The 28,000-nt window shown below is 42.2% G+C and overlaps 1 protein-coding gene across 1 annotated transcript in view; it reads right to left on the reverse strand.

Moving 5' to 3' along the window:
* Positions 1-859: 859 nt before the first annotated feature.
* The window catches only part of LOC119903390 (SH3 domain-binding protein 4-like), a 43,526-nt gene continuing 16,385 nt past the window's right edge, over positions 860-28,000 (reverse strand). The window contains 5 exon segments of the mRNA XM_038719522.1: positions 860-2,218; positions 3,967-4,155; positions 17,773-19,986; positions 19,988-20,133; positions 20,904-21,124. Coding sequence (XP_038575450.1) covers positions 1,994-2,218; positions 3,967-4,155; positions 17,773-19,986; positions 19,988-20,133; positions 20,904-21,027 — 2,898 coding nt within the window. The 5' untranslated portion in view covers positions 21,028-21,124 and the 3' untranslated portion in view covers positions 860-1,993.

Here is a 28,000-nt window from a genome sequence, read left to right on the forward strand (position 1 = left end):
AAAAAGGTTTTCGAAACTCACCACTGGTGTGTTACTACCACATTATACAGTATGCAGCACAGAGACAGAACCTAACCAGAAGCTTTGACAGAGTCAGTGGTGTCAACATTATACAAGGTCATCTGTGGAGTTGGCAAGCTTTGGTAGAAATTACGTCCATCGGACAGCAGAAACACAGCAAGATGGATAAGGTTTGGTTGGTAAATGGATATAACGGCTGAAAATAATCATTTAACTCCATTAATTAATAGATGAATCTTTGGCAGAATAATCTCAACTCTTAGTCTACTTTTTCACTGGAGCTTTCAGTCACATGGTCCTCATCAGCAGACAACATGGTCAAGTCCTTGAGGTTCTCTGAATCATGGAGATCATGGAGTAGCTCCAGCAAACTGAATCTGCTGATGAAGACCATGGGATACGGTCAAAAGCAGCAGAACAGGTGGATCTACGGCTGGGCAATAAAACAATAATCAGTATTATCGCGATATCATTTTCCTCAATAATAATATAACAAATGTGCAATAAATGTTTGATATAATGCATTTGAATCACAAAACATTAGCACTTATGTCTTTCTATTAAGATATTTATTTAAGATTTTACATCTGCATGTTTGTTAAAAAAAAAAGGTTTTATCACAATAGTTTGATCCACTGTTCATCCATCAAGTGTTTGTTTTGACCACAAAGAAAAGTTTAAAACCACAATTAACCATCTGATTTCTTCAACTTTCACTCAGGAGCAAAAATCAGCCTTTAACCTTGAAAGAAATACTGAACTGACATGTAGGCTCAATCCCATTTTACCCCTTGCCCCCACCTTTTGTTTTCGAGTGTAGCCCTTGGCCCTTAAAACAGAGTTACAAGGGCCAAGGGGTTGAAATATTCTCCTACGAAATGGAACAACCATTCAGGAACCCGTTACGTCATCAGTAGTAGACGATAGCTCTGAAGTTAATAGAAGCGACAAGTTTTAACGATTGAAAACAACTCCAATATGCCGTCTTCCGCTGTGGTAATCTATGAACGCACAAAACGGAGGGGTAGGGGTGAAATGGGATTGAACCTTACCCTGATAATTACTGATGTTATGACATTTAGTATCGTGATATCAGTTTTGGCTATATCGCCCAGCCCTAGTTGGACCTAGAATTGAGATTGTTCTGTTAACCAGGTCAAGGATGAACTGCTGAATTTGTTTCAGTTTTGTCAGAAAACTGTGAAAAATGTCCGTCACAATTTTACGACAGAAATAAGAGAAAAGCAGCAAATTCTCACATTAGAGAAGCTGAAACCAGAGGCTGCAAACATTCAGTCAATTCAGACTATTTAATCAGCTGTTGATTAATTTTCTTTATTTGTTGAAAATTGACTAAATGTTTCGGCACTAGTGGAGAGCTCGATTGAAACTTGATTAGATTATTAAATCATTCTGTTTCCTTCAGTGCCAGGTCTTAAAAAAAAACACAGACTGGCAGCAGAATATTTGGAAATGACAAGGACAACGGTGAGAAAGAACCTGAAGAAGAAGAAGTGACTTTTTCCTTGGTTGTACAAATAAATAGAACAGATTTGACACACGTGACGAGGCTACGGTAACAAGAAAATCATATTGAAAAGTGTCTTTTCTTGAAAAAGTGTCTTTCTTGGCGTTCCATCCACAGTTCTTAACCAAAGTGTTGCTTTAAAAAAATGCTGTGCCATAACAAGGTACAAAAATACATAACTATGCGAGACTGGAACCATTAAAAGAGTCTTTGTGAATACTGCGAGCTCCGTAACAGCACTGTGTTGTTTGGCCGGCGGCCGCGGAGACGGGCGTGGCAGTTTGGCTCGAGGCGAAGGCTTCGACAGCAGTAGTGGCATTCAGAGTGCGCAGACAGCTGATGTGCAGCATTTCAAACTGTAACTCAAATCCTCCAGGAGAGCGAGGTGAACCGGTGCGGGCGAAACACCGGCGGGATCGGCAAGGGAGTCACTAGGGGCAGAGTTTAGATGGCGTAGTCTTCCTGAGCGGCGGGGCTGAAGGCGGAGCTCCGCAGGGCGTCCAGGCAGTTGACCAGGATCAGCGTGCCGGTCAGGTGCTTCCATCGTTTGGTGATGGGGTTCTTCATCTTGTCTAAGCCCATGTGCAGCTCCTGGATCACGTCCCTGTAGCTGTCGCCGATCTGAGCGGCCCACGTGACCAGGAAGTCATACGCCGGCTTCCACATGGCCTGCAGACGGACAGAGAGAAGAAACATCCGGTGATCTGCTGGTACACGGACAAAGAAGATGTTGTCCTGACTGCAGACTGTTAATGTATGTCGACATTTCAGTGCCTGTTTTAAAAAGCAAAGCTTTTATTGATCTAAACATGATGGTGATGCTGTGGATCGTCAGTCCACCTGTTGTTCCTGACATCTTTGTTCTTTCCTTACAAAAACTAGCCCTAGTCTTGATCAGCAGGTAGCTGGGATGTCACGACAGCGGGAATTTAGTAGTTGATACAGATACAAATGAAATTTCACGATTATCAATACCAGTTTGATACCACGATAAAAAACTCAACTAAACAATAAATCCCATATACTTCAACATTCACTCACTTTAATAAAAACATCTGAACATAAAACAACAGCTGTGAAAGCTGTGAGAGGACGTCCAGGACAGATGAGAGGTGGTTTGATGTCAATGAATTCATAAATTAAGATGTTGAAATTACAGACTTGCACTGTGCATAATTAATTATTAAATCAATAACTTTATTTTCTGAACTTTTCTTTACAATCTCTCAGGTGTGAAATATTTAAAGGTATCTGTATTGCCAGTTGTCTCAGATTTTTATTTAGTTATTGAATTTATTTATTTATTTTTTTATTTATTAGTTATTGATGATTGAAATGGATCGTACTGTACTTTTCAGACGGCCCCTAACTACAGCAACAGAGGCGTTGGACAGACATTAAGTTGTTAGCGCTGCAAACTCCATCGTCATCTTTAGTGATTTTCTGGTGATCACTTGATACCAAAGTATCTGGTCTCGTGACATCCCTAGCAGGCAGCATGTACAGACCTTATAAAATCACAATATTAAAACCGAAAAAAAGTCAGTGATGACAGCTGGAACTTGTGTTCTGCCATCTTGTTGGGTTCTCGTCTAAAGATGTTTCCTAAAACTATTAAGAGTCATCACAGGTGTTTAATTCTGCTCACACAGAAGGATTTCTTAAAGGCAACATGATGTACGTCAGAACAGTAAACAAATTAGTACAAATTAGTACAAAGTACAAATCTAGCTGCTACATCTTGACGCACACCAAAGCATCAGGACACGTCACCGTCCTCCTTCCCTTCCCTCCTTTCTCCCCATAAATTATTAATGAGATGTGTATATAAGTTCCAGGTATGACTGACTTTCCTTTACAATACTATAAAAGGAAAGAGGAGGTGTTGGTTCAGACAGAGCTCTGAGGCTGTGCTGATCAGCTGTTTGATTCATGCGCCACAACAATGTCCTGTATAAATGTGTTGAAATTGTGTTCATTATTCTATGTTTTTAAACTGAGTCAGGCCTGTTTACTGTAACTAAATTGTTGCTCTTAAACTTTTCCTGTATAATAAATGAAATGAATCGCTGATGTGCAGCTCATCATAATGTCTAATCATTTTCATGCAGGTGTTCAGCACGGCCATTACAACAATAATCAATCAATAATTACAATAATCAGCTAATAGGGGGAGTAAGTCTTAGAAGAAAATCAAAATAAGTGAGTTCTAAGCGACCAATCAGCTTGTCAAACACTTTCCAACCACAGATCTCACCAGACGGTGGTGATACTGCAGTTTGTAGCTAACCACGATTAAACCAAAGGCTTTAGACGCATGCGTCTAGAGAATGTGAATTTCCTTTAGGCTTTCATTGTAATTCCAGTTTCACCTGAATAAACCATTTCCATGTTCACGTGTTAAACAACAGATTTACCTCACTGTCCACCACCCCGTTCTTGTCGCGATGCGGGGCCTCGTAAGCATCCATCTGCTGCCGTGAGACCTTGGCGAGCCTCTCGGCCAGCTCCCTCCAGCGTCCGGCCACCTCCACCGCCGTGGTCAGGAGGACAAAGTCCATGACCAGTCTGGCAACGAGACCTTGACAGTCCATCTTCAACAGGGCCTGCAGAGAAAGGACACAAGAGGATTTTAGACTGAGGGGAACACAGAAGAAGAAAGAGTACGGTCTTAAATAACGGAATTTAAGAGACGTGGGGTCTGAACTGTGAAGAAAAATCACATGAGCTCTGACTGGGAATCAGTGGACAAGAGAGACGCCGTCTAGTGAAGATGGAAACTGAGCAGAGACAAAACCACACACTTCACAGAGCCTAATAAATCAACAGGTTTCATTACACTGACTTGATCCTTGTTGTTTTCCACAGCCTGCCTCCCCAATCCCCCTGCAAATCTCAGCTTTGTGCATTTTTCAGATGCTTTCTAGTGGAAACACCGAGATTTATTATGTCACATCTGAACTGAGCGTGGTAACCAATACTGATACAGACAACAACAACAGGGCGAAACAAGTGCTGCTTTCAACCAGATTAAAGTGTGAAGCCCTGATCTGGAACATAGAGGCTGTTAACACCTGGCATTAACATGTGTCTTGTATCCAGATTAGGGAACCGAATTAGAACGCACCGGTACCTCATTTTGGTGCAACTTCAATGTGTCGATTTGCTGCTAGTACTGCAACTGTTATATTTAAAAATTATTAGGTGGGTAAGGTGGTTTAGGTTTTATATATTGTGATTTTTTTATGTATATGTGTTATTATGTATATGTGAATTTTAATTTTTAAAAATGAAAAAAATTCTTTAATGTCAATTATGTGAAGTATTTGCCACCGGAATCGGTAAAAAAACAAATGATACCCAACCCTACTCACAATAATTTAATAGTTGACAACTAGTTGACTAACAGACTAATCGTTGCAGCTCTAATCCAGATTGTATCCAAATTGATTTTAACCAGATTACATTTACACCTGGTATTAATATATTTATATTAATGAGTCCTCAGTGTCCACAATAAGATCTGATCAAGCTCTGTCCACCGTTAGAGAAACAAGCATCAAGCTCTCAGGCTCTGGACTAAAGTTCAGGCAGCCTGAACAACATCTCCATCCTCAGGCCCCGCTGCCAGCGAGACAAAAAATGAGGAAGAAAAATGAAATCTGCCGATGTGGCTCATGTTTGTTTGGGTCTAACCGGTCTGGACAGGAACCCTGCTCCTCCCATCAGCCTCTGTAACCTCTCTGTCTCCGTCAGTCCTGTCCAGACGGCTGCTGTTTGGGGGGGGGGGGAAGAAAGTGACTCAGTCTGTTCCTACAGGAGAGACGACCTGCAGCACGTCACAGGGGAAATGCAAATACAGATGTCGCACATGCAAATATGAGTGCATTTGCACATGTATTTGATTATGCACACACATTTGTGAGGATCCTCGCTCAAATAATCCAATCCCAAGCTCAAAACACTAACCTAAGCAATATTAAAATCTTTACTGTTTGTGAAACACTAATAAAAAACTGAAGGACAAAGGTATATTGAAGATATTAAACAGGACCAGGACCACTTTCCACATGTCCTCTCTTCATTTTGCTGGTCTTAAGCTCAAACTGGTCCTCTGAAAGACAGAAGCACACAGACTCACACTCGGATGCAGACTCAACAGAGCGAAGGTGAATTTAAAGCTCCAGTTTGGGCTTCAGCTTCAGGAATGTGTGGGACGACAGGATATGGGGGGGGGGCCATGAGGATGAGATAGCAGACGCCGCTGACTGTTCTCCAGGAATGTTAAGTTGCTGCCAAATTACATTAATCAAAGAAAAAAGTCAAACTAAAACTTAACTTTTGTCCAAAAGCTTCGCACAGCGTTTGTTTGTTTGTGCATCTCTGTGGATGTTGAGGGGAAGAAGCTGTCATGGAGATACACACTTTGACAAGCACCTTTTTCCTCGCTGGATAGCGACAGGAAATCCCTGCCAAAATAAAAGGGATCACTTCCTGCCCTACTACGGTTTTACGTCTGTCACTGGACGCGCAACAACATTCTTGCTTTGTTTAATCGGTAATGATTTAGAGTTAAACTGATGAAGTCAAGCAAACATTTTGATGCAGAAGATTGTGCCTGTGGTCGTCCATTATTACAACTTGTGTTATTTTCTGAAAGCAGATTCTTAACATAATCTACTCCACTCTCATGTCTGTACGTCTCCTGGCTGCAGTTTGATATTTATCTGTCCTGGAAACAGGAGGGAACAGCTCTCATAAGCCCCTTTTCCACTGCGTAGTACCAGCTCGACTCGACTGAGAAGTTTTGAGGTGAGAAATCAGCTGTGTAGATTTCGAATACTGACAGTTTTACGAGAAGTGATGGTGGAACAAAAATGTGCTTGAATATTTTCGGAGTTGAGGAGCTCCGCAAGTGGCTGCAGGGGAAGCCTGTGCCGACCTGCCGGAGGAGGGCGTGAGGCCGGCCAGCCGCCCGCTCACAGAGCCCTCTGCTCCCGCCGTCACACAGACCGCTGCAGCAACAACGGCAGAGGAAAACACAGCTGGAAGCTTTTCATACCGCTTATCTGTCTTTACATTCTGAAGAATGTTGAAACATAGAGACAGCTGTATGTGGGTTGCTGGTGTGTGTCGCATTGAACATTACGTTGCGGCAGTTGTGTGTGGCATCACTATGAGGAACAGCTACATTGAGGGCTACTATCTCTGGGTACTATCGGCAATGGAAAACTAATTTGACTCTTTCACAAAATGTAGAACTACTCATTTAATGTAGAGATATTTAGAGCTTGTTTGTATTTTACACAATTTAAGATTTAGGAACATGCAGGAACAGACGGTGATTTAAAGCTTTGTTGTACTCTGTATTTGTCATGCAAACTTGATGTTTGCTAAGAGAAGAGTAACATCTGGTGAATCTGAAGTTTTTTCCATCAGACTACTTACTACTTTCCTCCACTTCCTTTTTAATTTGTCTGAGAGGCTTTAATTGTGAAAATGAAATGACTCTGAACAGCCAGCACTTGTTGGAAAGTTTCCTTTTAGGTGATCAAGTGTTTTCTCAGAGGCCCGTGTCGGCCTCTTCACGGAGTGAAGGTTTCATTACCATATAAAAGCATCAAACCTCTCCATTATAAAAACACAGACGGTGATTTAAGGAGTGTCTCGATCAATAATTCCTCCAGCATCACTCCCTGCTGCCTTATTTTGTTCTCAGCAGCGTATTAATACCTCCAGATCCCATTTAATTGCCGGGCTAATGTTGACCTGATCCTCCCCTTCATAGAAAAACGGTCCTGAAGGATTCTGGGAGGCTTTACATGAGCTCAAGGCCGATGTGAAGAGATCCCAGATAATGGTCCAGATTGACTATTGCAAATATTTCATCTGCAGTTAGACAAGTTTATTAACCCTCAGTCTCACATGGGCACTGAGTAGAAATGAAGGCGAACTTTATTTCTGCAGATTTTGCCTCTAGATTAATGTTATCACTATTTTTGATGATTATCAAAATTGTTGCTGATCATGTTTCTGTTGATGGAACATTGACAAAATCATTTTAACTCAGCTACTAGACCATTGTTTTCAGAGCTTTCAACCGCATTGCATGGTCTTCATTAGCAAATGGAGTTGGCTTTGTTGTCAACATGACACTTGGACCTTGAGATTAATATCTCTAACTATAGCTGGTATGAAAGAAGTGGACGTTGCCACCATGACATCACGCCTTGGTTTGTGGACTACCGTTTTGAAACCTTGAGTTTGGCATTTTGCAGTCGCCATCTTGGTTTTTTAGTGCAAGAAGGGTGGAGCTAGCTAGCTTGTATAGCAAGATGCATCCAAACTTCACATTAACTACACTATCCTGATTGACATGGTAGCTACTTGTCAATCACAAGGTAGCCCCGCCCTAAAGCCTCCCCTGCTTTCTGGTCTATTTCCCTCTAAATGGGACCATCATGAAGATCAGGAACATCATGCTGTGTTGAAGATGACTGAGACCATAAACTCATTAGGGAAGTGTTTACTGAGGTAATAAATCAGCTGAGAAGTAGAAACATTTTCTCATAGACTTCTTTCTGCAGCCAGAGGAGTCGCCCCCCTGCTGGCCATTAGAGAGAATGCACATTACTTCAGCATTGGCTTCACTTTTCAGACCCAGAGGTTCCTGCTTGTCTCAAACTATGACACTTAGGGTGGTGGTTAACACAACAGGGAATTTGAGGAGCACATTGTTAAAAGTCTAGCTCAACGATCAGAGCTTTCAGAAGTTTTGTGAGGCTGCACTTTTCCTGGCACGTCGGACATTCTGGCTGCTGTAAATCTTTGATGGCGTGTTGTAAAGTATTTATCACTGAGCCTGATTTTAAACTAATAATTGCACTGCAGCAGACAGAGCCGGGTGTCACTACTGCAGTTCAAACAGCTTCTCTGCAACAATACACTGAGACAGAGGAGGAGTTCAGGGCTGGGCTGCGTTTTTCTAAAATGTCAGCTGGTCTATGTGGACGGGTTATAGGACTCTCTGTGTGTATGTGTGTGTGCGTGCTTTTAGTTAAATGCCACAGAGTTTGTTTCACCAGCTCAGCAATCAGCGCTCTGAAGCCTGCAGCCCCCCCCACACCCCCCACCCCCATCACTGCATAAATCATCTGCTTGTCAAAACGAGAAGAAAATTCCTGCAGACATATTTCCAGAGATAACGTTGATGTGGAAACGAAGCGGGCGCTTCAATCATGTCTGTCGCTGCACACCAAAATACACACACACACACACACACACACACACACACACACACACACGCACACTGTGCTTTCATATTGGAAGAAAACAGCCACACTAAACCCTTGCTATAACCCGCAGTGAGGCTTTTGATAAATTACTTGTTTCTTCCGTCGTCCTGTTTCTGGTTTTCCTCTCAGCTACAAAACTGACACTCAATCTCTCCACTTCAATCTCCTTTTTATTATTTTTCTATCTCATCTTCATTTTCCATCTGACTTCCTCCACCTCTCCCATTTGCGGCTCTTTACACTCCATCTTAGCTGCACCGCGGCTTTGCAATTTCATTCCTCACCCACTTTTGCCGTGAACCTGCCTTTTTGTCTCTTTACCTTTTTATGTGAACAAACCTCAACATCAAAATCCGGGGATGCTGGGAGAAATCAAAGATTGTGGTGTGCCGGTTTTGGACACATAAACTCCCTTCATTCCTCATGAACTGGCTCTGAAATAACTCCCACATTCCCAAACAAGGCCAAACTCTCCAGAGAGTGAGTGATCTGTTGTTCAGTCAATTATTCCAAAAGCAGCAGCCTGCCACACCCAGTCACTGAAGAACGGGAGAAGAGGAAGCGGGGGGGGGGGGGGGGGGGGGGGGCCGGAGAAGCTCCTGTGCACATTTGTGTACAAAAATGGCAAAGCAGCAAGCTAATAGCACATAATGGGTCCGGTTGCTGCTCCGCTTTTCAGAGCCCTGCTCCAGAAATAGGATGTTATTGTTATTCCCAGTCTCCACCGCCACACTGATCTCGCTGCAAATAATTCAGGAGGGTCAGACGCTTTGCTGCAGAGCTGAGCGAGAGCTTTGAAATGAAAATCACCCTTTTAGCCCTGAGATACAACAAAAGCTCCACCTCATTCTCCAAGATGTTGCAACAGTTCACAGTCTGTGTGTGTCATTGTGGCCAAATGTGGTCCTGGAGACACTTCAGGAACGACCACAGAGACGGTTTTGGATAGTCAGAACTCAACCAAACTTTACAGGTGTATAGTTGAAATCAAACTGAAGGAAGAGTTTGAAGATGGGTGTGGTCCGACCTATGAACACTGAGTACAAGATGATGGGCGGGTGGGGTCTCTGGTGGAATCTGCAGTCAGTTCACTGTCTGTCTGCAATGAGAGGAGGAAGAACAGGGAGGAGGACTAGGAGGGTTTTCCATGCTATCTCTCTTTAGTCACTCACAGAAACAGTGGAGGAAGTATTTACTTCACATAGGATCAGGGTTTTTCCTGGCTCAGAATGGGCCTTTGGGGGGTGTCTTCGCACGACAGTAAGCATGATCAGTACGCGTACAGTAGAGGTAATCAGTTACCTTATGACTGAAATCTATACATTTTCTTGTTATTTCTGACCTTTTCATTAACAAAATATATCCACAACCTGGGGGAGTAAAGGTATAAAAGTAAAGTAATATGTTAGTATAATAATATATTTACAGGTTACACTTGATTTGGATAATCTACAGATACAGGGCAATAACGGTGGCCTGATGGCCGAGGCCAGTGAAAAGCAATGTTGGGACAGTTGAACTGGCAACTCACTGGCCCGATTGGGTCAGTGCAAAAACATTAGTATTTCAAAAAATAAATAAAAAATTAGAACAGTCTCTGATTTGTTTATGCACAGTATTAACTTAATTAATAATTTAACTTAATAATAAAAACCGTGCATACAGAACAACAAGTTCAACATTTCTAAAGTTTGATGTAGTGCATCAGCCTTTTTTAATGTCTCGCCTACTCCAGGCTGTTGGTCGGCTAGATGAGCAACTAGCGCAGACGGCTGCATGAAAGGTTCCCGATCCCGATCTGACTGCGGAGATTAGTAGGCAGGAGAGAATGGGAGCAGGTGAGCTCACTTAGTGCCCGGAGAACCTGATATGGAGAGGGCAGGGAAGAGGACCGGGGCCTGTGCGCCAAAGAGTAAAATGTAAAAGTGACAGTACACTTCAAGCATAAACTGAATATATATGGTTATATATTGTTATATATATATTGTTATATATTGTTCAGGCGCTGTCAATCCAATGCAGCAGCTGATTTATGAATCCGGCACCAGCTGCATGTGTAAAAAACAAAACAAAAATACAGCGCTGTGGATGAGAGGAGAGCTGACTGCTGAAAGTCAAGACGCCGTGTTTAAGTTTATGTTCTGCTTGCTCAAAAGCTGTTTGATTAAAACACATTAAGAAAGTATTTGAAACGCTTCTTCAATTCTGATCATTTTGGCACTGGTGATTTTCCGTTGGCGCTCACTAAAACCTCTGGGGGGCGCCGAAAATTTCTCTATGCAGGAAAACCCCCTGAGGATTAAAGTATAAATAAGTGTTCTGATTGGACTCTGTGTCTCGTCCTGTACAAACAAAGAAAATACACAGTAAAGTTCTGTTGTTGTTGATAAATGACAGCAGGTCAGCCCAACACTTTAACAGAACTACAAATAGTTAGCTATTCTGAGTTAGATTTTACTGTAAAACCCGAACGTGCCTTAACGTCATGTGGAGGTTATAGCAGAACAGAGAGTGTGTCATCACTTCCTGTTTTGCATTTTTAATTTTAAATCCACAAAGACGTCTGCAGCAGCTTAAGAGAGAAAGAGAGAGGACCTGTGGAGGCTTGCTTAGAATGACCCAATCACAAGTGAGTCATTCCACAATGCTTTGTTGAAATCAGGTAATTACCTCACCTTAAAACAGTGGGTAACAGTTGAGTACTAACGTCAAATTTTGTAGTCGATACAAATACAAGAGAAATTCCCAGATCCTGAATACCAAATCCAATACCATGGTACAAAAACAAATACACAAAAATAAGTCCCCTGTACTTCAACATGCACTCTTCTGATAAATTATCAGTTTCACTCAATAATTACAAAACAGCAGAGCAACACACACCTCAACTCAGAGTGCAAGCAGTAGTATAAATTTACTGACATAGTAACACATCAGAGAAGGTTACATCACACACCTTGCAAAAAACAACAACAAACAATCAAAAAAGCCTCTGCTCAGTCTCTGCGTCACACAGTACACCCAAAACTTCATGACTGAAATTAAACATGAGTAAACAAACAGCGGCAGGAGATAAAACACTGAAACCAGCCGCCTCGTAGTCTATGTCGTCCGGCTGAAGCGCTGCTAGACGTAGATCCACCCCACTCACATGGAGCTGGTGTGGCTGTGAAAGGCAGGTGTTGTTTCAAGGATGTTAATCTGCAAACTATGTGGAATCAGAGACGAACAAACCGCTGCATGGAATATCAAGAATATGAAAAGCTTCGGTCAGCTAAACCGCTACACTGATGACAGACTCAAAGCCACTTGAATGTTTCACTTTAAAGAGGTCATATTATGCTCATTTTCAGGTCCATCATTTTATTTAGGGGTTGTACCAGAACAGGTTTACATGATTTCATTTTCAAAAAACACCAGATTTTTTGTCAGACTGCACATTGCTGCAGCTCCACTTTTCCCCCTGTGTGTTGAACGCTTCATTTTAGCTACAGAGTGATACATCTTACCTCTACACGATCTCTGTTGGGAGTTGCACATGCGCAGTTCCTAGAAGGACTACTAGCCAATCACCAGCAGAGAAAGGCCGGCCCTGAAAAGCCGGTAAACACGGCTTCGGTTCAGAGAGAAAAGCCAATAAGCATGACCTCTTTAAATATGTCATGTCATTAACAAGCAACAATTAATATCCTATTAACAACAGCAAACTAGAACAATATTAGAAGAACGAAACAGATGTCTGTTTATTTGTTTTGGATTTAAAACAAAAAACTTATTTTTTTGTTTTTTCTGATTTGGTTTTGAAATGGAATAATCAAAGACCAAACCATACAATAAATAATAAAACCTTTAACGCAGCACGGATTGAAATCCAAAGACATGTTAATCATGTCTCTGCTACACAGACAGAGCCACACATCACACGTGATGACTGAGAGGGATTTTTTCAGATTCTTCCGTTTCTTCCACTGTGTACACCGTGTACTTACTTGCATAGCGTGTGAATTTTCACAGAGTAGTGTTGTCTTAAATCAAACACGGCTGTTGTGCCCTTGCTGGAGATGAGCAGCAGAAGAGAGAGAGCACAGATTTTCTGCAGCAATGATTTGAATTCAATAAGCGAGACAGAAGTTAGCATGTTTAGAATCTGAACAAATACAGCTTGCTCACACTGTGACAGACATTCAGGTTGGATGTTTGAAATGTGGAAAACACAGGACAAATACTACTGGCTAAATCAAATGCTCATTATAATTAGTATTGTAAAATGTTAATGTGTAGTGCAGCTGACATTAAAATCACCTGCAGACAGAGAACTGTGACAGTGACAGCCAACTGTGAAGGGTCATATGTGCAGAGGAGGATTATGGGAAGGACGTGGAAGTCATACGGACTGCAGGCGCCTGCAGGTCCAGAAGTGGAGCTTCTGTTTAGTTTCTGAACAATGAGGCAGGAAACATCTGCAGGCCTGAGACCCAACAGACACAAGCCGGATCCTTTCCATCGACCGCTGACGACGACAACAACACAATCTCTTCACAAACAAACAAGAGTCTGAGACTGCTTCATCCACACAGATATTTATTACGCGAGAACCTCCAACATGAATAAATGAGTGAAACGATTTCAAAGAATGTATTTATTAGAGTCTGCTTCAGTCCATGCTGCAAATGTAGCCTCAAGAAGCCCAAGTTGAGATTAAAAGCAACTTGTGCAAAATCTTCTCTTGAAAACACAACGGTCAGTTAACTCTGGGGTCACAAAATACCTGTGGTGGATAGTAAGGCTCGGGTTGTGACGGTCAAATATATTGATCCACCGTGTTACAGCGCCATTTTGGTCGCTATTAAAAGCACGGGGCACTTCCTGTCGGCTCGGAGGCATTGCGAGGCTAACCAGCCCACCAATCACAGTGCTTAGGGTCCGCGTAAATTACACTTTAGAGGGACATATTGTACTTTTTACTTCTCTACAATTAGCTGAAAGCTTCAGTTACTTTACAAATTAAGCTTTTTACACCCAAAACATATGAAGAGTTTATAAACATGTTTTGTTATAAATAAAACAGCTGAAACGATTAGTCAGTTGCCAGAAAATTTATTGGCATCTATTTTGATCATTTAAGTCATTTTTATGCAAAAATTAATTTGCTTTTCCTTTAAATTATTTTAATAATTTGAATGTTTGTTGAGGTTTAAAATATGAATCGGACAAAAGAAAGCATTTTGAAGGTGTCACAATTTCTCACTATTTTCATAATTTTTACAATTGATTAATGCAGAAAATACTCAGCAGATGAAAATAGTTATTAGCTGCAGTTCGATAAAATTCGTTAAAATGAACTCTACCTCATTAACTATAGCAGTAAAATCCTGCTTTTAAATGAATGCATGAGTTATAAAATATGAACAGACACACGAGACAATTTACTGCTTTAGGTACTTTAATACTTTAGATAAATTATCCTGATTATACTTACATACTTTTTCTTAACATTTTAGAAGCAGTACTTTTGCTTTTAAGAGTACTTTTACAGTGTGGCTTTTACTTAAGTAAAGGATCTGAGTAGTTCGTCCACCACTGCAAAATACGACATAAGACACTTTCCCACTGCTCCCGGAAAACAACACTGTCTGCAGCCAAGTCACTCACTCAGGTGAACCAGCTCCAATAACACACCTGCTTCAGTTCACACCACTCTGCCAACACACAGTGCGCTGACACAAACACACACTGGTGTAGACACATGTGGAAAACAGTGGCTTCAAAGGTAGAGACTGAGAAATGAGAACAGGAACATGTTAACTAAACACAGAATTACGGACAGATGAGGGGATCACTGGTGTCTCTCTGGGTTTAAGATAGTGACCAGTAACTAGTAACATCCCCAGTCCGGTCTTCCCCCCTTCCTTTTCCTGTCACCTATCTACTGCCACTATAATTAAAAGCAAAGACACTTGATATTCGGACAGATAATACTCTAATCTTCCAAACTGTGTCACTTCAGCAAAGGAGGAGGTTTAACTGATGTGGTGAACATCTGAATTAATAATAATATTATTGTATTACATTTATCTTCATTCTGAAAGCACAACCATGCAGAGTTATAAAACAGAAGGTGCACTGTATGAGAGGGGGCTATCAGGTAGTTGGCACACAATTATCAATCTCAACCTGTACTGCTATTTGCTGCTAGTAGCCTGTCTGTTCTGCTCTTCCTGCAACAAACATTAATAAACATTAAATAAACAGAATAAACATTAATAATATATATTAACATTAATAATCACATCAAGCTAAAAGCACAAACTTAAAGTCATTTCAAAATGAAATATCCAAAGCTACAAAAAGTCATAGTTTACCTCACGTCAGGGTATCGATAAACGGTTCCAAGTTGGAACTGTTAACAATTTTCCAAGAACCTTGGATTCATTAAGAACTGTGCATTTGGATTCTGCTCCTCGGTTCTTAACTTCCTGCATATTTCAGCTCCTGACTGAACTGCAGTGAGCATTTTACAGTCCGTAAAAGTGTCTCTTATCTGCCAGGAGCTGCTCCGCCGCCCTAACATCACCTCATTTGTTACGCAGTACGTCAACAAAGCATGAAGAAGAGAGTCCTTCTGTTTCCAGTCCTGGACCATGGCGGACCGCAGTAAAATGCAACACCTGCAGTAAGGAGGTTTGGTGCGAGGGAGGAAGCGGCTCCAACATGACGAAGCATTTACCTCAACACGGCGTGAATCTGAAGGAACGCACCGTGTTCGATGTGCCGCTCTCTCCCAGCTACAACGACGCCCCACATACAGCGAACGCTAACAGTAGCAACGTCTCAGGTACAAAACACAGGTGAGCTGACTGAAACCAATGATGTCTACAAAGGATTCAATATATATTTTTCTTAGAGACCAGTCCTCAGAGACGCCCCTCCAGTACAGAGACTCCTTTCACTTTAGCCATGAAGGGGAAGATGAATAAGGAGGAAGAGGATGAAGGTCACCGAGAGATAACAAAATCCGAGATTCATTAAGTAGAATCGATAAAATTTAAACAATACCCAACCCTATTATTAAAATATCCAACAAGCTCATCTCTTGGTTTGGGGGTTGAGATATTCACTGAGCAGCCTGAGAAGCATTTAAACATCGAACAAAGGGAAATCAAAAATCTATATTTGTAATAAACACACTGTGTTCAAACACTGCTGACAACAATGTTCTCCAATGACAATCAAAGCAGACCAGAATGGATTCAGACATTTGAGCACAAAGGAAGCTCTCTGGTTTGACCACAGTGCTTCAGATTCGGTTCTCTTTCTTCTAAAAATAGATGTCTGTCCACGTCTAATGACACACCGGCACATCACAAGATATTGTCTTCTGTGACGTGGAAAAAGAAAAGTTTCTTTGCAAGGGGCGAGGAAGATGAGGATTTCATCTGACAAGTCTTTAGTCTTACTCAGCTTTACTCTGAGGCCCACACAGACAGACACACACACACGGACCAAACTCTTTTCAGAGGACAAAAAAAAACAAACATCAGATGTTTGCACATGGCACAAACAGCATATTCGTGTGGCTTAGACAAAGAGCCTTCGTGATTTCACTTTGCTGGATCGCTGCGTGCTTTGATTGCCCCCACAGTAACCAGTAGTTTAGGTGTAATCCCGACAGAAGACACAGAAAAACAGACCTATATTCAGAAATGAACAGTAGTGACGCCCACAAACGGCATATTTTCAGTCACCACCTTTTATTATGTTCTTTTCCATACTGCAGTTTCTCTGTCTATAAATGGTCCTAACTAGTGTTTACAACCTCGCGTAAATTACAGTGCTTCTGCTCCGTGTTACCTCAGCTGTAGTCTGTCCACGACTTCTGACAGAGACTCTCAGTAGGATAATATGCAGACAGAGAAACTTAGTCATGGAACACTGGTGTAAAGGCAGCAGGGAAGCTAAATGTCGCTCTCTTAAAGCGTTGTAATATTTCAAACTGGCATAGATACATAAAATAATGTATTTTGGAGCTTTAGGGCCATAAGCATCGTCTCTGAATATCCACATTCTTTGACAGAAGATGCACAACCAAGTGCCTGAGAGATCCGGTGAACACAGCTCAGCATTTTGTTCTCTTTGAAGAAAAACTGAATACATTTTAAAAAAAGAAAAGAAAAGCATGACGCATGAACAGGCCTCTTCATCCACCGAGGACACATCTGTTCTTTTTTTTTTTTTTTAATGCCTGCTATTGTCTGGCTCGGTCAAAGAACACCCGTCTGAAATTCTAATTAAAGCAGAACTCCTCGTGGAAAAGACACTTTTCTATCATTGCTGTACGAGAAGAAGGGTCATTACTGTCTACATTTCAGACATTGGACACTGGTCTAATATCTAAAATTATATTTTACAAGAGTGAGGTTCTGTTTCACTGAGTTGTTTCCCCCCCCCCGACGGTTTTGATTCATATGTACATAAAGATAGAAAATTATCAGAGCAGCCTGAGCGATCAGTTGGATTTATAAGATCAGCTTACTGCACACACTGACTGTATAACTCAAGCAACAGATGCTCGTAAGAGGACAAAGTATTCTGCTGCTCCCCACAGCTCCTCAGGTCCCGATTAGACCTCGATGCCTACACAGCAGTTATCGACTGCACTCCCAGCAGAATTAACGGACTACAGCCGAGGGCCAAAAGCGTAAAGCAGCTGTGGGCAACCAACAGGAGAGAGGACGAACTCAGAGAGAAATCTACCAGGAGGACACAGGCAGATACACATGACCATTTCATTTAAGTACAAATGAAGGACGAAAGACGCAACTGAGATTAAAAATTTAAAACAAGGAAGAACAATTTGCATTTTGTCAAATAACTCAGGGAAAATGCAAAGTCACCGCAACAGAGGAGGATGCCAAGGCTGTAACTTACCGTCAGGAGTTCTTTCTGGAAGGACTTTCGCTCTTTGCCCTCTGCATTGTTGCAGTCCTCCTTCAGCCTCTCCAGCACTGACGCGACCCTCTCTGGCTCGCTGTCCAGCTCTGAGCGACAGAAGTGGGTCAAGGGCAGGTTGATGTAGCCGAGGGCATCTGCAAACGCTCGCCAGCTGCCGATGTTCTCCATCAGTATAGTTCTTACCGAGGCGTAAATGTACGTGAGGAATTTGCAGGGCTTCAGAATTTGCTCCAGTAACAATGAAGTCGTAAGGTCGGGCCCGCTGAAATAAATGGGCTTAACTTTGCCGACCACAAGCACATTCTTCGCATGAACAAATCCCATTTTGCCCTGATAGTATCCAATGTACCATTCTTTTGTCCACAGCTGGCCCTTCAGCTTGATCTTCTCCTCGCTCAGCAGAGCTACAAAGTCTCCTTTCTTGTACTCGAGCAGGTACTGGTTTTTTGTTTGTCGGATGACGGTTTTGATTAATTTTCCAAACTTCAGGTTATTTATTTTCCTGTCCTGAAAAGCAGGGTACTTGGTGGCGATGGCGAGAGGAGACAAGACTATCTTGCCCACTTCCTTCTTCTTCAGGAAGCGCCGTTGTACTGATGTCTTTGGGCCTGCTTTGGGTGGTGGCGTTGGCGTCTGGACACAAAACTGAGCCAGTATACAATCTTGGTCGTCTTTGACCTGGATCCTTAAGGTGAAATCAGAAACATCTTCAGAGTTGCGCGAAGCAATGATGTAGACGAGTCGGCTGACTTTGCCTAGTTTGACCTGGAAGCCCCGGACGACCCTGGCCTGGTCACTAGCTTTTACCTCGTAGTTGGCCATGTTGGAGTAAACTCCAACACGGAGGTCCTGGGGTTTGGATAAGACAAACTGGTGTTTACCCCAAAGCTGCAGCACTACGGATGGTGCAGACTGCACCTGTTTGCCTACCTCACTCACCAATAATGTCTTTGGTGCACAATCGTGGCCAAACATCGCCACGACTGTCTTGAAGGACGGGTGAATATGTTTGGGACCGTATACTCCTAAGGTGATCTTTTTAACCACATGCTCCCAAACTGTGGAGTCTGGAAATATGGACTGGGACTGAGCCACAACACACACATACATGCACGGTTCCAGGTTATCCAGGCACACCTGGACTGTGTCCCCATACATGTACGCCTGAGGGATGGGAGTGTAAGGACCCTCTTTACAATCACTCCTGACACACAAGACTTCCGTCGTCTGCCTGCTCTCCATTTTCACCACGACAGACACTTTCATCTCCAGGGTGATGGTGGTTTTGGTCTCCATGTTGCTGAGTTTGATCTCCACCACAGGGCTGACGGTGGTGCAGCGGTCGTTGTTGAGCTCTAGAGGCGGGTCGAGCAGAGCTTTGATTGAGATCTGCTGGGTGTCCCCCGGGACCACGTGGCCTTCGGGTATGTGGATGCTGATGTTGGTGTCTGGGAGCTGGACAGCGCCTCCTGAGCTGTCCAGCCGACAGACGATGTTGGTCTCCACCGGCTGCGTTTGGCCCCAACCTGGGTTCTGACCCAGCGAGTCCAGGTCATGGCAGGACCTGGCTATCTTGCGGTGGGTGAGCCACGCTGTCCGGAAATCCTCCCTGCTCTGGAACTGCTCTGGCGCCGGAGCTTTCAGGCCTCCAAAGAAACCAGAGGACTGCGGGGCGTCGGACTGAGCCTGCAGGATGGACAGCTCAGACAGACTGTAGGAACGTTTGCTTCTAAAAAACGGGTTGTCCCTGCGCAACGTTTGGCCCACCCCTACAGTGGGACTCAGAGGGCTCAAGTTAAAAACGCCACTGCCAAAACCATTGCTGTTGGCGGTGCTGCTGGTGGAGTTGGGCACTGATGGAGTGAGCGTATCAAACAGAAGGAGGTCAACTGATTTCTCATTACTGTTCTGATCGAGTGAGCTCTGAGGACCTCCGTTCAGGAAAGGGTTTGTAGAGGTATGGGTTGTTGCAAAAGGATTTCCGTTTTGGGAGGTGGTTGGTTTCAGAATCACCCCCGCCCACTCGCCTAGAAGGTCCATTTCTTTGGCTGCCTCCTCGTTACAGTCTCCCAAAGTGTCAATCATCCCACTGTCGCTGAAGGACGAATCTCTGTAGTTGATGGGCTGCACATACGCTGCAGGGATGTAACCCATCTCTGTGTTGTTGTGGGCATACCACCACTCTCCCCCCTGACGAGTCCAGAACGTAGAGGCGGTCTCCTTTAGAGAACTTCAGGGTGGTGAAGCTGGATGGGCAGTAGTCCTTGATGGCAACGACTTCCCTGGCAGCGCCGAAGGAGGCAGTGGAGTCCAGTCGTAAGGCACTGGGAGAAGGCACTGAAAAAAAACAAAAAACAATGTCAGGCAGAGGTGGATGATGCAGCCTAAACATCAGGTGAGGGAATATAGCAACTTTAACATTTTTTGATGGGTTAAACCATGAGTTGCATTTAGCCAGTTAATTTTAGTGTCCCTGGATCAGATCCATGGGGTGGGGGGTGGGGGTATCGGCACACACTGCTGCTACTGCTGCTTTAATGGATATTTTATTTATAAATTAAACATGATTCAAACATATTTCTAAGGCCTACATGTGCTAAAACTGATGTTCATCATTATGCATCTTTTTTTAAATACAGGCTATCCCATGCAGCTACGGACTGTCACTACCAGATGCTTCAACCTAGCAGAGCACAGACATCCACTTAATCTGTTTCAGCACAGACTGGAGGGCTGGAGGGGAGGGAGGGGGCTGCTCACGGATTCATCTGCTCCTGCTGTTTCTGTTTCTTTGAAGGGACAGGCCGAACAAAGTGGAATCCACTTACTGTTCAGTTTCACCCCTCTAACAAGAGACAGCTCAGTATCTCATCAACAAATGTGTGCAGAGTCTCTGCAACCAAACTGAGCCAGCCATCTACAGTCACGTAAACTGTGGCGAGTATACACAGACCTTTAAAGTCACAGTTTATCATCTTGATAACTTGATTCACAAGGTTTAGACTTTTTACACTTCACATAAAACCAAATTTCACTTGAGGTGTTGGATGTAATTAACACTAAAGAGGTTACTCTTCCTGTTAAATTCCTTTTTTTGAGCAGCTGACCTTTGACATCAGTCAGACTGGCTTCTGACACTCCGTCGCTGAGATCGATGAGCGTCCCCTCGGACTTGCAGCGTGGGAGAGAAGCGTTGTTGGTGGTGGTGGCTCTTATTCGGTGGGCGGCCATGTTTCGGACGTGTCACTGTGGACCAACCGGTGTGTTCAGGCTACTCTAATGGGTTTCCTTTTCCGTCCTTTCGGATGTCAACAGCCTCCCATGATCTCTGAAAGACACAGAAAATACTAGATTACATAAAACAAAGATAAAAGGAAATAAATATTCTTACCAAAATCTACTTTTAAAGCTGCATTTGCTGCAACTTATTTCAGAAGCATTTTTGTTATGTTTGTTGACAAAAATCAAGAAATCAAATGCTCTCTGACTGTAATAAGCACAGACAATCATTTCATTCAGTCTCAATGAAATGATTGGCTGGCCTACCTGCCTGTCTACTTAAAGGAGGGTTCTTCAGTTGGGCACTTTCTAGCTGCCTCTTGCTAGTTTCTCCAAAGTGTTGCTTATTTATTCCCTAATATAGAAAGTAATTTGTGTGAAGTCTCCCAGAGTTCTCATCTTTTGAAATTTTACTTGCTGATGTTGATCATCACGCTGAGATCTTCAACCCACTTTTAATGTTTCTGAATGTTTTTCAGTTTTCTGCTTATGAGCTTTCAGCGTGCTCCAAATCAACAGGAACCAAGCAACAAACCCCCAGCATTAAGTGGATGTGCATAAATATGTGCGTGATTAAAGTCTACTAAATAACTCTGATCCCCCAGCTTTCTCTCAGGAGTTTGGATCTTCATGTCCAGACCAGCAGGAGAATTATTAAAAAATCTAAACAGAATAACAAATTATTTCACGCGGAGTTTCAGCTGTCTGACAGCAGACTTCTGATTAATGTTCATAGATATCGTGACAAATATGATTTATAAATATTTCATTGATCATTAAACACCCTGGTGAACGAAGTGGAAAATTAATATTACTAAATCTTCAGTTCTTTTACTATTTTCTAAATCTGAAAAGCATGTTTTTCAAAACATAACAGGAAAAACTGACTGCCTGATTGATACGATGAAGTGAATCACAAGTCATACATTAACTTAAATCGTGATTTATTTTTAAAATGCGCTTACACAGATATCATTCCATAGATGCTGGCAGGGTACTGTATTGTGCCGAAACATATTTATTTCTCTATTTGATAGCTGCTCACTCTTAACTGTTTGCTAAAACATAAACATGATACATTATCAGTGCTTCCTACTCAGCGATAAGGCTTCTTGATATTTTCTTTTGTCTCATTGTTAACTAATCCCAAGAAATAACCATAATCAACAGAGTGCTGTTGTCTCCGTACTCAGGATTGTACACCATTGTATTCAATAAAGAGTTATTTAAAAGGGAGAAAACACTAAGTCAGCAAGCTTGTTAGCTTTGTCAATAACAGGACACAGTTTATTTAAAAGGATATATTTGTACCACTTCCTCACTTTCATATTTTTTAACCTGAACCCTATTTTCCCATGTTCTTGCGTAAAATTACCATTTTAATCAATGGAGTCTGGTGCCTTTGACAAGAGTGATACAGCGACTGTTTCTGGTTAAACAAAAAGGATCTTATCTCTGTAGGGATCCTTTCCATAATGTTGTCAGACACCTGGATTAACAATCAGAGCCAGTCAGTGGCCAAAAACAAGCAGTTTGGTGGACGTACTTTGACGGGACATATACGTTGCAGCCCTGTCCCTCTGCTGCCGACTGCAGGTCGAAAGATACTGAAATCACTTTTAAGTGTCTGCAAAGCATTCCTGTTTGGTGGAGCAGTTTATGCTCCAACAGATGAGGTAAAATTAAAGTGGACGGTGCAACTAAACTTGATGCAAGAAATCTGTACAGATTTGCATTGCCCACGTTTTATGTACTTTTGTCTGAATAGTGTTTGGCTGCTTTAAAATATCACTGTAATAAAATGTGCAGTGTCCTACAGTAGCCAAGCATTTTCCTTTGACATTCCTGTCGTCCTCCATACATCCATCCTCCAACACTGGAATAATCCTGATTGGTAATTAGCTGTTTTCAGTTAACACATACTGCAGTGGGGGAATAAAACACTGAATGGGAAAGTAGAGGAGGGAAGTTAAACACTTCATACCTGAGCAGTTGTTTTGTGTCAACAGTTTTTGAATGACACTTCAATGTGTCTGCTCTTCCCTCCCAGTTTTAGCCCGAACTGCTTCCTTTAAACAACATTACAACAGTGGTTTGAACCACTGTTGTAAATGTAAACATGATGATGTAAAAAAAATAAATAAATAAATACTGCAAAGAGCAGATGTGGGTCAGTGGAACACAGCGCCATGAGAGACACCAGGGTTTTAACTTGAATCCATAATTCATAGCTGTGTCATCTCGAGGAAGACACACGGAGAGGACGAGGCTGACGCACAGGAGACGCTCAGATGGAACAAAACTGCCAACAAAGGCCACAATTGCTCCTCTCAATTAACATGATTTTGTCTTTTTATATTAGACAATCTTTTGGTATGATCAGTCTGTAAAACCTGCAGTGGATTGGACAAATACAGGACTCTTAAAATCCACTGCTGATTTATTTGTTTTGCCAGTTGAACGTAATTTATTTTGTTCATCATTTGCTGCCTCCTCAAGCACTCTGCATATCAAGTGGGAGGCAAATTGGCCTTATCCACAGCAGGCATTGTGACTTATCGCAGTAGGAGAAGCAGTACAGGTGTTACCAATCACATTAATGATTCCTCTGCTCTGTTCAAGTGGGTGAGGCATGGCAGTGAGCCAGCATGAACAACACCAGGATTATTGTCCTGTGAGGTGTATGGTGATGATATGATCTTTGTTTTCTTTACACGGATGTCCTGTCCAAAAGCATGCAGTGTTGAAGTAGCAACTCACTTGCCCAATCGTCACTTTGTACAACCCAGTGCGGCCAATGTTGAGCCCTGGTATGAATCTGAGCATTTTGTAAAAGTAAATGTTTTTCTAACTATTAGAAAGAGTGTGATGAAATTTTGTACAGGCATTAATCCCCAGAGAATTAATCCTATCGACTTTGGTGATCCCCTGGCTTTTCCTCTAATACCATCATCAGGCTGAACAGCGTGTCCAAAACTTTGGCTTATGACCAAATATCTCCAAAACATATGACATTCCCATGAGCCTCAGCTGTATTTATCACTAATTAACAATTGTTAGCATGCTAACACACTGAACTAAGATGGTGAACAGGGCCGGCCCTGACAGTGTTGGAGCCCTAGGCGGGATTTTAGATTGGCACCCAACACTTCTATTATTTAATAAAATCCCTGCTGAGTCAACACCCATGATTCAGTCTTCCCTCCTCTGTTGTGTCTTTGTTTGGGGAAGTAACCTCTTTCAATGTACATGTGGCTCCTTTCATCACCTCAATGAGAAATGAATTTATTTTAATTCAGTTAGAAACTCCTGGACTTTAATAGCTCCTGTGTTTCAGCAGGTTTTCTGCTCATGTTCAAAACTTTTTGCACATTCACAATCTCTCCCACATATCTGTGTTCTCTGACAAAAAAAGTCATATTACGAGACTAACGTCATTATTTAATGAGAGCTCATAATATTTTTACTACCTGCCATATACTCTGCTGTGCATTACATTATTGCTCTGCTTATACGGTAGTATCCCCTTCATTAAGCGCGATGTGCAACAGTAATAAATGTCCATGCAAAACAGTGTGCTATATAGTTATATGAATTAAACAAAGCATTGATGCAAAGAATTTGTGTCGATGCTTTTTAGTAATCGAACTAAACGATTAATGATTTCAGCCCTAAATATAATCTTTATTTAATAGGCAGCTTCAACAAGCAGTGATTGTTGAACCAGCAGCATCGGAGGAATAAACCTCCTCTGTCCCTGATAACAAGAAATATAACTCTGTGTCAGATTTAACTAATGTATATTGTGTTGTTTTCTTACTGACAGCTCGCTACAGTTAACGTTGCCGTCGTAGTGATATCAAACGTTAGCTTAGCAGGCTTAACTTAAGCATTATGGCTTTGTTATGGGTAGTAGGGCAAATGCAGCTAGCTATAAAGTTATGCTTATTACAGATTGGCTGGTGGCTTGTTTTCCTTAAACAAGATTAAGTTTGAATTTTTTTTTTTAAGTGGTACTTGCATTTAAATTCCTCCTCTTCGGCTAAGCCTGGCCTAGCATACAGCTCCGGTCTTGAAGACCATGGCCTGCCATGTTATTGTCCTGTGTTTTTGTGTATACAAGAAGTTCAACCGACAAGAGTCAACTGACAAAATGAGGTTTGATTACCTGAATTATGGCGCTTTTCCATTACCAGTACCAGCTCAACTTGCCTCTACTCAACTTGGCCGTGCTCTGTTTTCCTTTGCAGATAGTACCCAGAGATAATGGCCCTCAATGTAGCTGATCGTCATAGCGACGCCACACACAACGTAATGTTCTGGCCGGCCATGGGAGCTCCTTAACTTTCAAGCACATTTTAGCTCCGCCATCACTTTTCGTAAAACTGTTAATATTCCAAATCTACACAGCTGATTTCTCACCTCAAAACTTCTCAGAAGTGGATTTAGTGATGCAATTACATACGAACTGTAAAATATGAAAACGTTCTGTTGCTGGCCTCTGTCAGCCGTGTGCAATAAATAGTGATGATTATCTCTGACCAATCAGTAGTCTGCCGTGTTTTCACGTCACATTTTAGTATCGCCTCAGCTCGCTTGGAACCTCAATTGGTACAACCATTGTTTCCACAACGGAAAACCAAAGGGGGCCACTATAGCATATATCTGATCTATGACATATCTATCTATAAAAATAAATAAAAATCATACACCTGTAGTTTAAATAAATGGCATTTATTTCTTGCTTTCTGTTATGCTCACTTAACCAGGTTGTTCTAACATCTAAAAGATAATAACTTTATGTTGCAGTCGCAGTACAGTCAGTGGTGGAATTCCTGCTGCTGCTTATAAAACATTCACACAGAGGCTGTCTGAGAGAGGAACAACCAGCTGCTCTGTGTTCTGCTTTTAAGTGTTTGTTTCCAGCAGCAGAACAAGAAGTCACCGTGTAACTACTTCCCACTGTCTTGTGTTGACATTTAGGCTTTGTAAACCGCTAATAGCCCATTCACTGGTGCTGAATCTTTATTTTGATATGCCAAACCTACAGGGTCAGTTACTTTACAGCATGTGACGCTACATAAACCCTACAGCTGCATCACAGAGTGCTGTATGAACGCTCGCGTCTGAGCTTTATTAGAAAAAAAAACAAGACGACATCTTTGGCTTGTATCTGATGAATCTGTATTAATGTTAAAGCATCAGCTGTAGTTAAGTGCAAGAGAAAATGTTTCACAGACTACACCTTTATGTGTGTGTGATGTGTTTTGATTGCTGGAAAGCTACTTTGGTAGAAGTGGAATAATCCACTCTGACATATGAAAAATAACGTTATAAAGTTATTTCTCGACGATGAAGATTATTCTCATGCTTGTTGCACTAATTTTGAAGTCCTTTACACTGGTTGCCTGCAAGTATTTGTATCAGTTTAAAGAACAAGGAAGGCCTCTCCGGCCCAGTGTTTTAGTTCAATACAGAAACATTTGGTGATGCACATTTGAGCTTTTATGCTTTGCGCTGCTGGAAGTGTTGACAGCTTTATACATAAATATAAAATCTCCCATTTTAGCCTGGTGTTTGCTTAAATTGTTTTATGCCTTTCATTTGAATTTCGTCTATTATTGTGTGTTTTGTTTTTCATCTGTTGTATCTTCTGTATTTATTGTACTTACGACTTCTAATTTTTCTTCACATACAAATCTTCTATATTTTACCTTATTTAACCTGTAGTTACGCATGTTTTACTGTCTTAATAGTTTGTCATTCACCTGTAAAACACTGATTCAACAGCTGTCTGCAGCTTTTATCCAAATGTATTAGTATCACGTTCAATAATCCATGTTAGTAAAACCCTGAGGCCAATTCTGTCACTCTGTTATCTGCGTCCTAATGTTAGCGTGCTCTGCTTCCTCAACGCCATGACGTCTGGATCTCATCTCTTTGAAGCAGGGGGAGATGAGGGAGGTGTGGGAGGGGGGTTCAGATATAAACTCCGGGTGGTCTGCAGCAGCCACAGCAGCTATCCAAACCTCCCCCTGACCACAGTGCACTGTTTACCTCCCACCACAGAACAATGGCGGGTGGGGCGACTGCTGACATGCAAAAGAACGCACAAGAAGAAGAAAACTCTCTCATGCAAATCACCACATGTTGCCTGGTAATAAGGAGAGGCCATAATGAGGCTAAGCCAGCTTCTCTGCTAATGGCATGTCAAAAACTGTCCCTCTGGACGTCTCTAATAACATTTCTGTGGTTAAATCGCTCGGCCTCTAGCGCAGACTGATGTGTGGAACCAGTTAACACAATCCCCAGATGAGACACATGAAATAGTGTTAAGAAGGAAAGTCCTTGGCTCTCAATGTTCCCTCAGCTCTTGTTCCTATGTTGCTGAGGCTCTAATGTTTGCGTATTAGTCTCAAAAATGAGTCTTTGAGGATCTTTGGGTGGAAATTCAGTTCACATTGGTAATCAGACAGCAGGAAAATCCATTAATCTATACTTATCTGTGAGAAATGATGCAATGTGTAGTTAAAAAGACTTCAGGTGTCAAGCTTGATGAAGGTGTACGTGACCAGAGCCAGTTTTAACAGCAGAGGGGCTGCTCGTTGCTCATTAATGGTAAAGCCGAGCCTTTCTTTCTGAGTATGAAATTACATTTTGTTTAGCTTCAATCACTCAGCCTGACACCTATTCATCTCAGTCGAATGTTGCTGGGGGCTGTTCCAAGTTGACGATATCAAACTTTTGAACTGCAGTGAGCCTTTCACAGTCCATAAAAGTGTCTCTTATCTGCCAGGAGCTGCTCCGCCGCCCTAACGTCACCTCATTTGTTACGCAGTACGTCAACAAAGCATGAAGAAGAGAGTCCTTCTGTTTCCAGTCCTGGACCATGGCGGACCGCAGTAAATGCAACACCTGCAGTAAG

Source organism: Micropterus salmoides, unplaced genomic scaffold (genome assembly GCF_014851395.1).
Source record: "Micropterus salmoides isolate LMB-PRFRI ecotype aquatic unplaced genomic scaffold, ASM1485139v1 Ms_hic_scaffold_15, whole genome shotgun sequence".
Classification (NCBI taxonomy): Eukaryota; Metazoa; Chordata; class Actinopteri; order Centrarchiformes; family Centrarchidae; genus Micropterus; species Micropterus salmoides.